General features: G+C 40.4%; 1 protein-coding gene across 1 annotated transcript in view; it reads right to left on the bottom strand.

Moving 5' to 3' along the window:
* The window catches only part of LOC134644079 (sacsin-like), a 32,039-nt gene extending 17,304 nt beyond the window's left edge, over nucleotides 1-14,735 (bottom strand). The window contains exons 1-3 of the mRNA XM_065472042.1: nucleotides 14,310-14,735; nucleotides 11,085-11,234; nucleotides 9,220-10,538 (exon numbers count right to left, since the gene is read on the bottom strand). Coding sequence (XP_065328114.1) covers nucleotides 9,220-10,538; nucleotides 11,085-11,234; nucleotides 14,310-14,735 — 1,895 coding nt within the window. The remainder of the gene's footprint in view (nucleotides 1-9,219; nucleotides 10,539-11,084; nucleotides 11,235-14,309) is intronic.
* Nucleotides 14,736-14,975: the final 240 nt, after the last annotated feature.

Raw genomic sequence — 14,975 nt, 5'->3', positions numbered from 1 at the left:
GTTGAGAGCTAAGTTAGCAAAGCACATGCACATATTTGACTATTTGACTGATTTTGTTAGAGATGAGGTTCTTTACTTTAAATTAAATATAATAATCTTTATGAAATTAGACAAAAAACAAATTTAATTAAAAAGAGACACTAAAGTCGAGTATAAAAATAATTTTGGGCATCTGGTTTCAAAATGTTTATTTCATGTGTAGATTCCACACATTTGTTTTAATGCTGAAAACATATTTATTCCCTAATTTATTTTGACCACAGGAAACTGACTAGTAGTTAGTAATGATATCAGTAAAGAATCTGATCTTTAAGCAGAATCAAAAACAGCATTAGTACCCAAATCCTATTAATATAATGTCTACTCAGCATGTAGGAGAACAGTTACTGCCTCCTACTGTACACAGTATATTAAAAAGAAAGCAATTCACCGGACTTTCTTCTTTGCCTTTGGATTCACCATGCCAGAACGGGTTCCTGTAAGAAATTCAGAAAATTGTGACATGTGTTACAGCAGTGCAAACTTACTGCCACACTTTTAGTTTTAAGGTTTTATATATCTGGATGTAATTTAAAAAAACCCTTATGAACTAAGGGGCTTAATGGGTTTTAAAAATAGGTCACTAAAACATCAGATGAACATCTAAACGTGACATATTACACCGTGTCATTATTTATTTAACAAAAATGAAATCAAAATGCAGAAGCAGTGCAATAAAAACTCAAATAAACACACACACTGCTTCTGCAGTACTTACTGAAGTAGGTAGCACCCATGAGGTGGAAGGTGATTAATGACATTAATAGCAAAACATTCAGGACAGCTGCCAGTCTTCCCCACCAAAGTGGAGAAGTTTGGCCATAAGGCACAGAGCTACAAACGCAGCATTGTTGTAGAATGTGGATTAGGATGAATTATTTTTGTTTTAACTATTGAATGCTTTTGTTTGCTTATTCTTTTTAATGTGTGATGTAAACCACACCCATGTGGGGAAGGAGACTGTACTCCTCTGGATCAGATGACTGAGATAATTGTGTGATGATAGCAAAGGTTTAACATTAGTAATATTTAGAAACACATGCAAACCTTTTGCTTAGTTTACAAATTAGGTTTATAGTGCTCTCTTTAAACCAAAGAAAATATAAATGTGAAACAAATCTTTGAACTATGAGTCCTTCAAGGTTTTATTTCTTGTTTTGTTCTGATCATTTTGCTGAGTAACAGTGTATTGCACAAGGAAACGATAAATAATTCAAGTGTTTAAGTAACTTAGCCTGAATCTAGATGATCTTGATGATGATTTAGCTACTTCACCCACCTCTCAAACAGACTAAACAGCTACAGTACGAGGGCTGTGGTTGATGATGCACGCTGAAATTGTCCTTGTGAGCCCTCTTTGTTTACTTTTTTGTTTCCAAAACATTTGTACTTTGGAATTAAACAACAACAAAGCAGCAAATATAATTAAACACAGATCTAAATAAGATCATCTGTATATAATTTGACAAAATGGTAAAAAAAATATATTTTTTAAAAAGTTAGTAAATTAACATATAAAGATTTTCTCTATTCTGTTATCACAGTGTTTAAAATAGCAAAATCATTTTTGTGTGTATTTCTGTTTTTAAGATTTTCGTTATTACTTAGCTAGAAACCTACCTAAATACGACAATAAAACAAATAAATACAATCACAGTACCTCAGTCATAGCAGTGCAGGGTCCTATCAGTGCCAGTGAAAGTAGTGATGCTGCATCAGTCTGCTGTATATAAAGGCTGCTGATGTCCAATCACAGCAACGAACGCCTGTCTTCTTTTCTCCTCCGAGTTCCGTCATCTCGTTAGAAACGAAACTGACTGAAACAGAAGCAGCAGATCCAAGACTGAATTTCCTCTGATGTCCTGGAAGAAACGAAACTTTAGGAGGAAGGTTGCCCTGCATCCCGCATCATCCAGCTGCCTCCTAGCTAGATGATGATGATGCAGGAAATCAGAGGAAATGCGACTTAGAGCGACTTTCACTCTGTACATCCTTCCTAAGAAATGTACTTGAAGACAGGTATTTATCTTACAAACGCAGTAAAATCCCCACATGAACAATCTTTGCATCCTCAAATGTACAATACAATAGTTGGTAGGCTTCTAAGTAAGCTAGTACACCTGCTTGCTATGTTTGCATGTCTCTTATGGTGGCCTGTTTGACCCATAAAAGGCGTAATTGGATGAGTCAGTGCGATCATAATTGATATAAAATAGCCAAAAACTAGTGATGAAAAAAGAAACATGACTTACTGTTTATTTAAAACAGTAATAAACTTGTAGGTTAGTAAGCAGGGGAGGCATGGTTATAAAAGAGCGCATGTCTCCTCAAAACTCTGCATAACTGTAAAAATAAAGATTATGTCATGTTTCTTATCTGTAGGACAGTGAAAACCCCTCCCCTGCTGCTGTGGGTTTAGATTGCACCATGTTGGATAACACAGTGATCAAGTAGAGAAACAGTCTGATCAGACTGTTGGTGTAGTTTTAGTCTTTCCTGACTCTGACCTTGAATCTGATGACATTCCAGTCGCTCCTAAACAGCAGAATAAAACAGACAGTTCTTCCAAATGTCCATCCAGGTCCAGGCCTTTAAAGAGTTATTTAAATTTATATTTAATTTATTTATTTTTGAAAATCATGTCTGTACTTTAATGAGTTGAGTCACTGTAAGAAAAATTAATATGAGAATGCCCTTTCAGCTCCTTGTACAACTTGATGACAGACCCTGGTGCAGATATTTTTGAACATTTACTGCCAGGTCATACTAGGTCAAGTACACTTGATCTCATATCCCTATTGTTTCTGTAAGTGCAGAAATAATATCATCATTCCAGCTTTTGATCAGCACCATGGACAGGAGTTGGACTCAAAGGTCAGAGGAAGGGACACAATTATTTGAGCTGTATGTCTATATTCCAACTGTAATGTCTATAAACATGGAACAACAGGGAGGAGCTAACCACAGGTCCTCATAGATTGACTGGATGGGTTCAACAATAATTCAACAATTCAACAATAATTTCCAGTGGACCAGCTTCTAGATCTCACACATATTACATTGTATGTTTGTGGGATCTACATATTTGTTTTTAACATGTAAATGGTAGCAAAGTGGCAATCCAGGCAGGAAAGTCAGTACCCCCCCCCCCCCCCCCCCCCCAATCCACCACCTCCACAAAAATAAAATAAAATAAATTAAAAATTCATGAAATTCAGTTCATATGGAAAATGTATTGTTGGAAAGATCAACTTTCTGAGAATGCTCCAGGCAAGAAAATGTTTACTACTTGTTGAACATTTATAACTTGTCCAAGTTAACATGGAATTCCCCATAGTCTTGCAAACAGGAAAGAAATGTTGCTTTAAAACACTCAAATTAATTTTTCTTTTCAATACAATCTTTTTTTTTCTTTTTTACTTTTTTTCTATATTCAGTTGCAAATTTTCCCTGTCTACATGCCTGGTGGTAGCAGATGAAAGGCTCCATGTAGCCATTACTCAGCACCACCTTCAGCTGCAGAGTGAATGTTTTAGTCTTTATCCAGGTAAGTTGTTGGTTGAAAAATTTTTGAAAAGATTGGACTGGGAAAAGTCAAAAGTGACTGACAATCAAAAGTTCACAGTCAATTTTGGTCTTGAATCTGTGCAATTATTCAGAGAAGCTGTATTCTAAAAATTATTGTAAGATATAGTCTTGATATTACTTCATTTGTAAGAGAAAATGATGACATGGGCAACATTGTGTATTATGAGAAATTAGAGATCTCAGACAAGATGGCTATAGAAAAGCAGATTTTTTTATGCTGCAAAGCAGCTTTACATTAAAAAAAGTAAAGCTAAAATCAAGCTGTACACAAAATAGCATTTTAGGCTGAAAAGCAATTTTTTCAGTTAATTTTTTTCAACTTTCAATTATGTGTTATACAAAGGTTGTAGTATTGATTTGCTGAACTGTATTCAGAAATGTTTTCTTATATTCTGCCAACATTTAATTTCGATGTGTACAATAAATATGTAAGGGCGAAGAAAACAAGTTAAGGAACGTCTGTAAATATAATTTAGTCCAGAAGTCCTTTAGCTGTAGTCGAGCTTTTACATATTTGGGGTAATTTTGGGGTGGCTGTAGCTCAGGTGGTAGAGCAGAATGCCTACTAATGAGGAAGTTTGGTGGTTTGATTCCCCATCTGCAATTACATACAGTTCCAAAATATTAATTCTGACCACTAATTTATACTGTATGTATTGTCTTTCATTCTTCATCTTGTACTCCTGATGCAGTACTCACATTGACCAACCTGCTTGTGGTTGTTGTAGAACTGCAGGAACCCAAGCAGGAGGCCCTGGACCTAGTAGTCTTGGTCAAGCGCTACCTCATCATAGGGATTGTGGTGGTAGCAGAACCCTCCATCACTGCCATCAACTCATGAAGGGAGAAGCCACAAATAAACCTCAGAGACAAATTTAGGTTCATAGATTTGTGGACACCAATTCCTTGTTTTTCTGTCATTTTGCTTCTATAGTAGCACAGTGGATTTTTCTTCATACAGTGAAGTTAGGAGTAAAACGCAGTCTTTCAGGTTTAATTTAAGGGGTATAAGTATTGCATTAATTGTTGGATGTTTGATATTGAGTAGTATATATGTAAATAAAATCTTTAGTCGTAAACCATCTCTACCATCAACTGTTAAAGGTGTTTCTGGGTCTCCATAATTTACCCTCCAGATTTGCCCATACAGCTGAGAACCTGTAACACTGGATGTATGTTAGGTAAAACATTGATAACTCATCTTACGTATGCAGATGACCTGGTTGTTTTTAGTCCAAGTAGTGCTGGATTACAGCAGCTTCTTAGTATCTGTACCTAATATGGTGTGCTATATGATATAAAGTACAATGCTATCTTGATATGTAGAACCAAGCAGGATAAACAGCTAAATTTCCCTCTGTTTAAACTGTCCGACGATACCCTTGAGATTCATAAAAAGGTGAAAGACCTCTGTCACTTTATTACTGATCAAATGAATGATGATGACATATACAGACAATGCTGTAAGCTCTATGTGCAGGCAAATACTATTGCACACAAATTCAGCTTCTGTTCAGTTCCAGTTAAAGTGGCTTTTTTTTTAAAGCGTAACGCACACTGCTATATACTGCCCCCTTGTGGACATGTTACAAGCAACATAGCATGCAGAAACTGCATGTTGCATATAATGATGCAATGAGAATCCTTGTAGGATACTTAGAAGGGGTAGTGCCAGTCAGACGTTTGTAGCTGTGGGTGTTTGTACTTTTAAAGCACTCTTAAAACATTTAATGTTCACTTGTAGAGAACGACTGGATGGCTCTAGTAACAGTATAATTTTAGCACTCACAAATCCGACAGTGAGTGGTTCCCGTTACTCATCCAGTCGGAGGAAGCACTGGTTGAAGTGTTTGTGTATTTATTGATTTCTTTTAAGTAATTGTGTATTTTATATATATTATTGTTTCATATCTTTATAATTTTTATTAAGGCTTAAATGTTGTGGGTTTTTTTTACATTATGGCCATAAAGTTTTGCAGCTTTTATGCAAAGACATGTTTGATATAATGACACTTGAAAACTATTGTTCATATGCTCTTTGTGATCACATTTGCTATTCTCTGCTCAGATCCCTGACGGTGTGCCTGATGTAAAAGGAAATCTGTCAAAACATATGGACTTACTGCATGTCCTCTCAAACATAGAATTGGATCTCTGGGGGCACAATCCCCACAATTTATAAAAGATAAAAGAAGTGGTAAATCTTTGCTGTAACATTCAGTGAAATCACATCATAAACACACACACTGTCATTATTTAGTAAGTATGCTTTATTTCTCAAAAGTCTTGGGTACATGATTACTAAAAAGAGAAAGTAAAACTCCAAAAGTAACTATAGAAGTATTAGAAAGACTGGGAATCAGTTTACAAAGGTGTTTGAAATATGATATTGCTGTTTCATCATTTCATTTTATAAGTAAAATTGAATAAAAATTGAAAAAGTTTCCATTAAATTATTTTGTATTTTTATTTCCAGAACAAAACTACTACATTAAAAACCCTCAAATGCCAAATACTGCATTAAATATTTTGTTCCATCTGAATGCTAAAAAAATCTTTGGAAAAAACAAACTTTTATTGGAAACTCATACGGTATTGTTTTGGTCCTCAGTATCATAAATCATATAAATTTAACAATACATACTTGGGTCACAGTAGTAGAACTTGCTTAAAACATAGGAAAATATCTATAGATGAAGTAGTTAAACTGTGCTCTGAAAAGTAGTCACAACTGTTTAAAACATAGAAACCTTGACATTTTTCATTTCATGACAGTGTTACAGTAAATATGTTGATCTCCAGCAGATGGTTCAGTGATTCTACTGCAACTCAATGGAGTAAAAGATATCAACAAACGTTATCAACAAGAATATTTGATTTTTTGTTTTCAGAACAAAACCATACATAGAATATCTCAAAGTCAGGAAAGCTGAAGTAAATATTTCTAAATGTATATAAAAACACACTAGTGAGTAAATAGCACTGACACAAATAAAAAACATTTTTCATTTAATGTTTTCTGTGATTATTACTGTGAAACACTTGAAATGATTTTGGTTGTGATGCTAAAAACACTGATAGCAACACCGCAGGAGAAATGCCAGCACAGGCATCCAGTATCCGTAGTTTCAGGTGCTGCGCATCTCGTATCTTCACACCACAGACAATTGCCTTCAGATGACCCCAAAGATAAAAGTCTATTGGGTCAGATCGGGAGACCTTGGGGGCCATTCAAGTGGCCCACGACGACCAATCCACTTTCCAGGAAACTGTTCATCTAGGAATGCTCGGACCTGGCACCCATAATGTGGTGGTGCACCATCTTGCTGGAAAAACTCAGGGAACGTGCCAGCTTCAGTGCATAAAGAGGGAAACACATCATCATCATTCAAATATCCAGTGGCCTTGAGGTTACCATTGATGAAGAATGGACCCACTATCGTTGTACCCCATATACCACACCAAACCATCACTTTTTTGTTCCAACAGTCTTGGACTCCAGGGAATCTCTCAGAGATTTGAATTCCCGGTGTAAAATCTCCACCAGGGACATCCACGCATCGAAACTGGACAGTCACTTGTCGATTGACTCCATGATGTCTGCAAAGTCATTGCAGGTGTTGTGCCTAAAAGTGATTGTCTGCTAGAAAGTGATTGCAGCTGCTTAAAGCTGTAGCGCCCAGATTACTTACGTAGACAGCTGCTTTCTTGCAACTGATATAACGTGCAAAAATAAATAAATAAACAAACAAAAAAAAAAACATTCATGCATTTATTATTAGGCAAAGCTATGGAATTATGGAACTTCAACGTTTCTTGTAACCAAATTATGGCACTTGTCACAGGTTTATTTGCAGTGTATAGCACAGTCACGAATAAATATGGCAGCACGATGTAATAATTTATGAATACAGGTTTTGAATAAACAGTGTTGTTTATATTTGTTATGAGACTGCAGAATAGTAGTTAAAACAATAAAGACCTATTGTGCCAGTATCCCCATGACTCTATGGGCACATATTGCTCTTGAGGACAATTGTTCCACTTCAGCAGCTCTTCATCAGGAAATGGTCTGCAGTTTTTTTCTTGCAGGGAAACGGAGCTGATTATTTCATTCCGATAATATGGTGTTGCACAAGGTAAGTAACATATTTTCTCAGGAAGAAGGAAGACTAAGTAAAATCTATATTTATCCATGTCTAGTATCCTTCCTTCCCGTGGAATGTGGAAGCTCCACATTGTTTAAAGTGAAGTACAGCTTACAGTAATTCATAGGCTGTTCCCCATTTGACTAATTTTACATGTCATGGTGACTTTATTTGATACAGTAACAGAGCTGAATTGTCCATAAGCAGGGGAGATGTGATTTAGCTATATCATGTATGTCCGTCCTAAAAAGCTGCATCACTCTTGAATAAAACAAAGTCTATGTTATGTTTTTCTGAGAGATGTTCTCATCAGCTCTGATGTATTTTTTGCCCTCTTCTAGATAAAATAGGTGCTGAACTTTCTGTTTATACCCACCTGGCAACTTTTCTGTTTATCTTAATCGCACACGTCAGTAATAATACATGGTGTTCCAGCTGAACCGGTTTTCATGTTGTCTTGTGATCAGGTCAGATCATGGTTTAAAATGACGCACAGTTTACAGTAATTCATAGGCTGTTTCTGATTGGATTGAAATGTTTTTATTTTTTATTTAAATTTTATATAAAGCTGTTTTAATTCCTTTATTTATACACAATGCAATTGTGCTCATAAACGAGTTGGCACTCTGTGTTTTGAGGGTCATGAGCTTCGCCTAGCACTATGACTGGGCTAAATGTGATCAACTTATCTTTAATAATTGGCTATGTACCACAGGCCTTCAAGCTGGCAGTAGTTAAACCTTTACTTAAAAAGCCATCTCTAGACCCAGCGGTCTTAGCTAATTATAGGCCAATCTCCAACCTTCCTTTGGTGGCGTCATTTACACAGTGGACCCAGAGCCAGCACAACAGAGCCAGCAGTGCATTTCATAAGAAGAATGGGATGGGCAAAACTTCAGTATCTTTGATGTACTATTGCTGTGATTTTTATTACTATTAATGAAGACTACTTACCACGGGACTAACATTGTTAGCTGGTGTTAGCTGAGATTAGTTCATAGCAGAGGCGGAGGCAGACATTTCAAATTCAAATTCAAATTCAAATTTTATTTGTCACACACACACACACACACACACACACAACCATACACAGTATGACATAGGGGTGAAATGCTTGTAGCTGTACAATGCCCGGCCATTAAATGACAGAAAAAGTTTTACAGTATTTACAATTTACAGGTTACTACAAAATTTACAAATTAACTTAGAAATGTACAGTAAAAAATGTGCAAATAGCAGAAAGAGATTATAAAGATTATAAATTATAGGAAATGTGTGGTGGTGCGTGTGTTAATGTGATGTGTGTGAGAGTCCAGTCTTATAGTGATGTGATGTGTGTGGGAGTCCAGTCCTACACCTGGTTCAGGGCCCTAATAGCCTGGGGGAAGAAGCTCCTCCTCATTCTCTCTGTTTTGGCCTTAAGGGAGCAAAGCGCTTCCCAGACCTCAACAGTGAGAAGAGTCCATTGTTGGGATGGGAGAGGCCCATCATAATCTTCCTAGCTTTGGACTTGCACCGCTTGGTGTAGATGGACAGCAGGTCAGGGAGCTCTGATTGAATGATGCGTTCGGCCGAGCGCACCACTCTTTGCAGATCTCGTCTGTCCTGCTTGGTGCTGTTCCCAAACCAGGTGCAGATGTTTCCCGTCAGGATGCTCTCGATGGTGCAGGAGTAAAAGTTCTTGAGCACCTTCAGTGGCAGATGGAAGTCTCTAAGTCTTCTGAGGAAGAAGAGACGCTGACGGGCTTTCTTAACCAGGGTGTTGATGTGACAGGACCATGACAGGTCCTGAGTGATGTGGACACCCAGGTATCGGAAACTGTCCACTCTCTCCACTGGCGTGCCACTGATGATGAGGGGTTTGTAATTCCTTGCCTGCTTTGTAGTGAAGTCCACGATCAGCTCCTTAGTCTTGCTGACGTTTAGGAGGAGGTTATTCTCCTGGCACCAGTTCTCCAGGTTCCTAATCTCCTCCAGGTAGGCCGTCTCGATGTTGTCGGAGATCAGGCCTACAACAACAGTGTCGTCAGCAAACTTGACAATGGAGGTGGTGTCTGATGTGGCTACGCAGTCATAAGTGTACAGTGAGTACAGCAGGGGGCTTAAAACACAGCCCTGAGGCACTCCAGTGCTGAGTGAGATGGAGGGGGAGACTTGTTTTCCCACCCTCACTGATTGGGGTCTGTCTGTGAGGAAGTTGAGGATCCACTGACACAGTGCTGAGCTGAGTCCTAGATCCGTCAACTTGGTGAAAAGCTTAGAGGGAATTATTGTGTTGAATGCTGAGCTGTAGTCCACGAACAGCATCCTAACATAATTCCCTCTGCCAATGTCCAGGTGACTCAGGGATGTGTGGAGCAGGTGAGATATGGCATCGTCTGTGGAACGATTAGTCCAGTAAGCAAACTGAAGTGAGTCGATGGTGGCAGGAAGTGAAGAAGTGATGTGGTCTCTCATCAGTCTTTCAAAACACTTCATCACAATTAAAGTCAGTGCTACTGGACGGTAGTCATTGTGGCAAGCGGGCTGTTGTTTCTTTGGAACAGGAACAATAATGGACTGTTTGAAGGACGTGAGAACCACTGCTTGGGCCAAGGAAAGGTTGAAGATCTCCGTGAACACCGGTGCTAGCTGGTCAGCACAGGCTCTCAGGACCCGGCCAGGGATTGCATCTGGTCCTGCTGCCTTCCTGGTGTTCACCCTCCTGAAGGTGTTCCTCACGGCATGCTCTGTGATGATGAATGCATTGTCTTCACTGGTGCACTCCGAGCGCGCGCAGCCGTTTGTTGTTTTAATTGCTTTTTTTACAAGATGGCGCCGGTGTCTATGGCTGGCCGTCTTTACTCTCGCTCTCGCCTGCATCTGCCTCTTTGCTCTTTACCTTCTCTGTCCCGGCTTCTGGATTATGGCATAGTACTTTTTATTTTCTTTATATTATGCTTATCAGGTGGCTGTGCATTATTAACATACGACCGGCAAACACTCCTAGACCTCCGGTTCTCCTATTCACATCACTTCGATCGACACTGGACTCTGGGACTTGCCGCCCCACTACGACCAGACTCCCCCACTTGCTTTCCCTGCCTACCCCCTTTTAATCTTTATAAGAAACGATACAGGAGATACAGGAGACGCGGTAAAAGGAGTGGATTCCGTGTGCGTATGAAAGCTTACCTTGAAGCACGGGCTACGGTGTACCCATATGCTTCCGGGGACTCACTACGATCTCTCCGTGCAGTCTCCAGTGATCGCCCCGTCGCTAAACTGCTTGGCCACCGGTGGATTTGCTCCGTCTCACAGCAAGCTTACCCAGCCCTCCCAGCGGCATGCCTCCCTGCTCGGACCTGGATCGCCCCGCACAGACGTGGTGTCAACCACTGCAACCTCAGAGCCCTGCGACGTGCTACTCGTGCGGATGCTGCGCCCTGGACACGGATGGCTCTTTTCAATGTCAGGTCGCTGGTAAATAAGACCTTTGTGTTAAACGACTTTTTCTCCACCATGAGCCTCGATGCTCTCTTTCTGACGGAAACCTGGATTCGCCCTGGTGAGTCGCTTCCTTTTTCTGAGCTTCTCCCCCCGGACTGTGTGTTTTTTAGCTCTCCGAGGCTCACCGGCAGAGGCGGCGGTTTAGCCTCGGTCTCTAAATGCAAATACAAAGTCCGACAGTTACCCTGTTCTTCCTACATCAGTTACGAGGCTCAACTCCTGGAGATGACCGCCACGCGAACTTCTCTGATTGTTTTGGTTTACCGGCCACCCAAATACAATAAGACTTTTATTCACGAATTTGCTGACCTTCTTGGTTCAGTTATTTTTAAATATGACTGTGTGCTTATTATGGGTGATTTTAACATTCATATCTGTTGTAATGATGATCCGTTAGCCAAAGACTTCCTTGCATTAACGGACTCTTTTAATCTTGCCCAGTGGGTTAATCAACCAACCCACGCTAGGGGCCACACCCTTGACCTGGTTTTTTCATATGGCTTGGACATTAGCATTAAGGACATAAGCAATGTTGGCATTTCTGATCACTTTCCTGTTATCTTTGATGTAAACTTATGCACTTCTGAACTTCACCCTGATGCTCTCCTACGCCCTACACGTATAATTAATTCTGGAACTGTGGAGAATTTTTCAATGTCTTTTTTGAAACTTGCCTCTTCCACTCCTGATTGTTCCCTGGCTTCCACGACTGATGATTTTGCTAGCACCTTTTTTTCCACATGCTCCTCCATCCTCAATACTGTTGCCCCTGTTAAAATGAAGCACCCTAGATCCTTTTCCCGATGCTGGCTAAACGATTCTACACGTGCTTTGCGACGTGTGTGCCGCAGGGATGAGAGAAGATGGAAGAAAGATAGACTCCAGGTTTCTTATGATATCCTGCGTGCCAGCCGGTTGCAATTTCAACTTGCTGCCAAAATGGCCAAAGCTGCCTTTCTGTCTAAAATTATTCTTACTCATGGTCACAACCCCCGATCCCTCTTTAATGTTTTCAACTCATTGGTCAACCCCTGTCCTGAAACGCCACTGGCATGCTCTCCTTCTCTCTGTGAAAATTTTCTAACTCATTTTATTTGTAAAGTCTTACATCTTAAGTCCTCGCTCTCTTCAGTGTCGAGTTTTATTCCCACACCTGGTTGTTCATCATCATTTCAACAGTTTGAGCCGGTGTCACTCCATACTCTCAAGCGATTTATTGACCAATCAAAGAACACCTCTCCTGCCTATGATATCCTTCCATCTCGTTTAGCTAAGGATTGCTTCAGTGTAATTGGACCCAGCATCCTATCTCTAATGAATATTTCACTACTTGCGGGCTCTGTTCCTTTAGCCTTCAAACTAGCTGTCGTCCAGCCCGTTCTTAAAAAAAGGAACCTTGATCATAACGATCTTGGGAACTATAGGCCGATTTCTAAGCTTCCATTCCTGTCTAAAATACTGGAGAGGATCGTTCTTTCACAACTCCAGCCATATTTGGATACGAATGCCATCTATGATAAATTTCAGTCTGCTTACAAACCCTGGTATAGTACTGAAACGGCCTTGCTCAGAGTCCTCAATGATCTCCTTCTGATTGCCGACTCCGGACGCTCTTCAGTCTTGGTCCTACTAGATCTATCCTCGGCCTTTGATATGGTAGATCATAACATCCTATTAGCGAGGCTTGAACACACAGTTGGCATTGGAGGTGCCGCCTTAGATTGGTTTAAGTCATACCTCTCTAATAGGTCCTTCTCGATCAATTTTGGCCCTTATTTCTCCTCTGCTGCACCTGTCTCCTGCGGCGTGCCTCAAGGATCTGTCCTTGGCCCCCTGCTCTTCTCACTGTATATGCTGCCCTTAGGCACAATCTTTGAGAAGTATAACATCGCACATCACTGTTATGCCGACGATATACAGATATATTTCGAGCTAACTGATGATCCCTCTATGTCCCTCCATGGCTTCTTTGAGTGCATGCGTGAGGTCAAAAATTGGCTCGCAGGTAACTCTCTTATTCTAAACAACAGGAAAACGGAAATTATCGTGTTTGACAGTAGAGTCCCCCGTGGCCAACTTTGTGACGCCCTTGGTTCCTTTAACAGTTTCCTCACAGACACTGTCAGTGACCTGGGTGTATTTTTGGATAGCTCTTTTAAGCTCAATAAATTAGTGTCTTCTGTTGTTAAATCTTGTTTCCATCAATTGCGTCTTATTAGCAAGGCCAGACATTATGTTCCACATAGGGACCTTGGAAAGCTTATCCATGCCTTTGTGACATCTAGGTTGGATTATTGCAATTCACTTTACTTTGGTCTTAACTCTACTCTCCTCCATAGACTTCAAATTGTTCAGAACGCAGCTGCGCTCCTTACTAGTAGTGAGCGGCGTGTTTCTATCACCTCTGTCCTTGCTGATCTGCATTGGCTTCCCGTTAAGTACCGCATTCAATTCAAAATCTTGCTGCTTACTTACCGAATTGCCAACAATATAGCACCAAGCTACCTTACCGAGCTACTTAGATCATACACCCCTACTAGAGCGTTAAGATCATCTTCCCAGTCACTCTTGGTACTCCTGAGATCCCGGCTGAAGACTAGAGGTGACCGCGCGTTTGCCTTGGCTGCACCCGTTTTATGGAATAATCTCCCCATCGCTATACGCGAGTCTGATTCCATCCATTCCTTTAAATCGCGGTTAAAAACCCACCTATTTAGCCTCGCCTTTTCTACCAGTTAGCCCATGCTTGATAGTCAGCTTAACGCTTTTCTTATCTTCGGCTTATTCTTAATTATTTTTAATTCATTTTTAATTTTGACTGTTTTATCCTTCACATTTTGTTTTGCTTTCTTTTATGCTTTTATATGCAATTCTTTTGCCTTGTGTGTTTTAATGCCATTCAACCTGCCAGCTCGTTTTGGTACCTTACCATAGTCCTCATTCTCCCTGTTATTTCATCTCACCCTTTTGAATGTTAAGCACTTTGGAACACCACTGGTTTTTAAATGTGCTATATAAATAAAGTTTGTTGTTTGTTGTTGTTGCTGCGGCGTCGAAGCGAGCATAAAATGTGTTCAGCTCATCAGCCAGTGAAGCATCGGCATTCATCATTGAAGAAGCTGGTCGTTTATAGTCCGTTATAGTCCGCAGTCCTTTCCACAGGCTCCTAGAGTCGCACTGTCGTAGCTGTGACTCTAGTTTTTCCCCGTAGCTCCGCTTTGCCTTTCTGACCGCGCTGCGCACGTTGTAGGACGCAGCCTTGTATAGGTCCATATTACCGGAGACGAGCCCTTCATTGTAGGCAGCGGTGCTTGATCTCAGAGCGTCGCGGATGTTTTTATCCACCCACGACTTCTGGTTGGGAAACGTTCGGATGATAGTTCTTTCTGCTGTGTCGTCCGCTAGTTTCCCGATAAATCCCACAACCGCTTCCGTAAACATGTTGATGTCATCAGAGCTGCGCCGAAACATGTCCCAGTCTGCGTCATCCAGTGCGTCCTGCAGCGCGGCCACTGATTGGTCAATCAGGTGACAAGGAGTGCAAACAAGGCAGAAGCGCAGTGACGAAACTAAACTATAACTAAACTGGGAAAGTGATACTAGGATAAACTATGAAGATACAGGAAACCAGAACTATGAATACAAAGGCTGGCTGAGACAACATGGAGGGTGGGAACACAGACGACGCGACACAGACTGCATGAAACACAG

This window comes from Pelmatolapia mariae, linkage group LG16_19 (genome assembly GCF_036321145.2).
Source record: "Pelmatolapia mariae isolate MD_Pm_ZW linkage group LG16_19, Pm_UMD_F_2, whole genome shotgun sequence".
Lineage (NCBI taxonomy): Eukaryota > Metazoa > Chordata > Actinopteri > Cichliformes > Cichlidae > Pelmatolapia > Pelmatolapia mariae.
The sequence above is the reverse complement of the archived record's forward strand: the minus strand, read 5'-3'. Positions and strand labels throughout refer to the sequence as shown.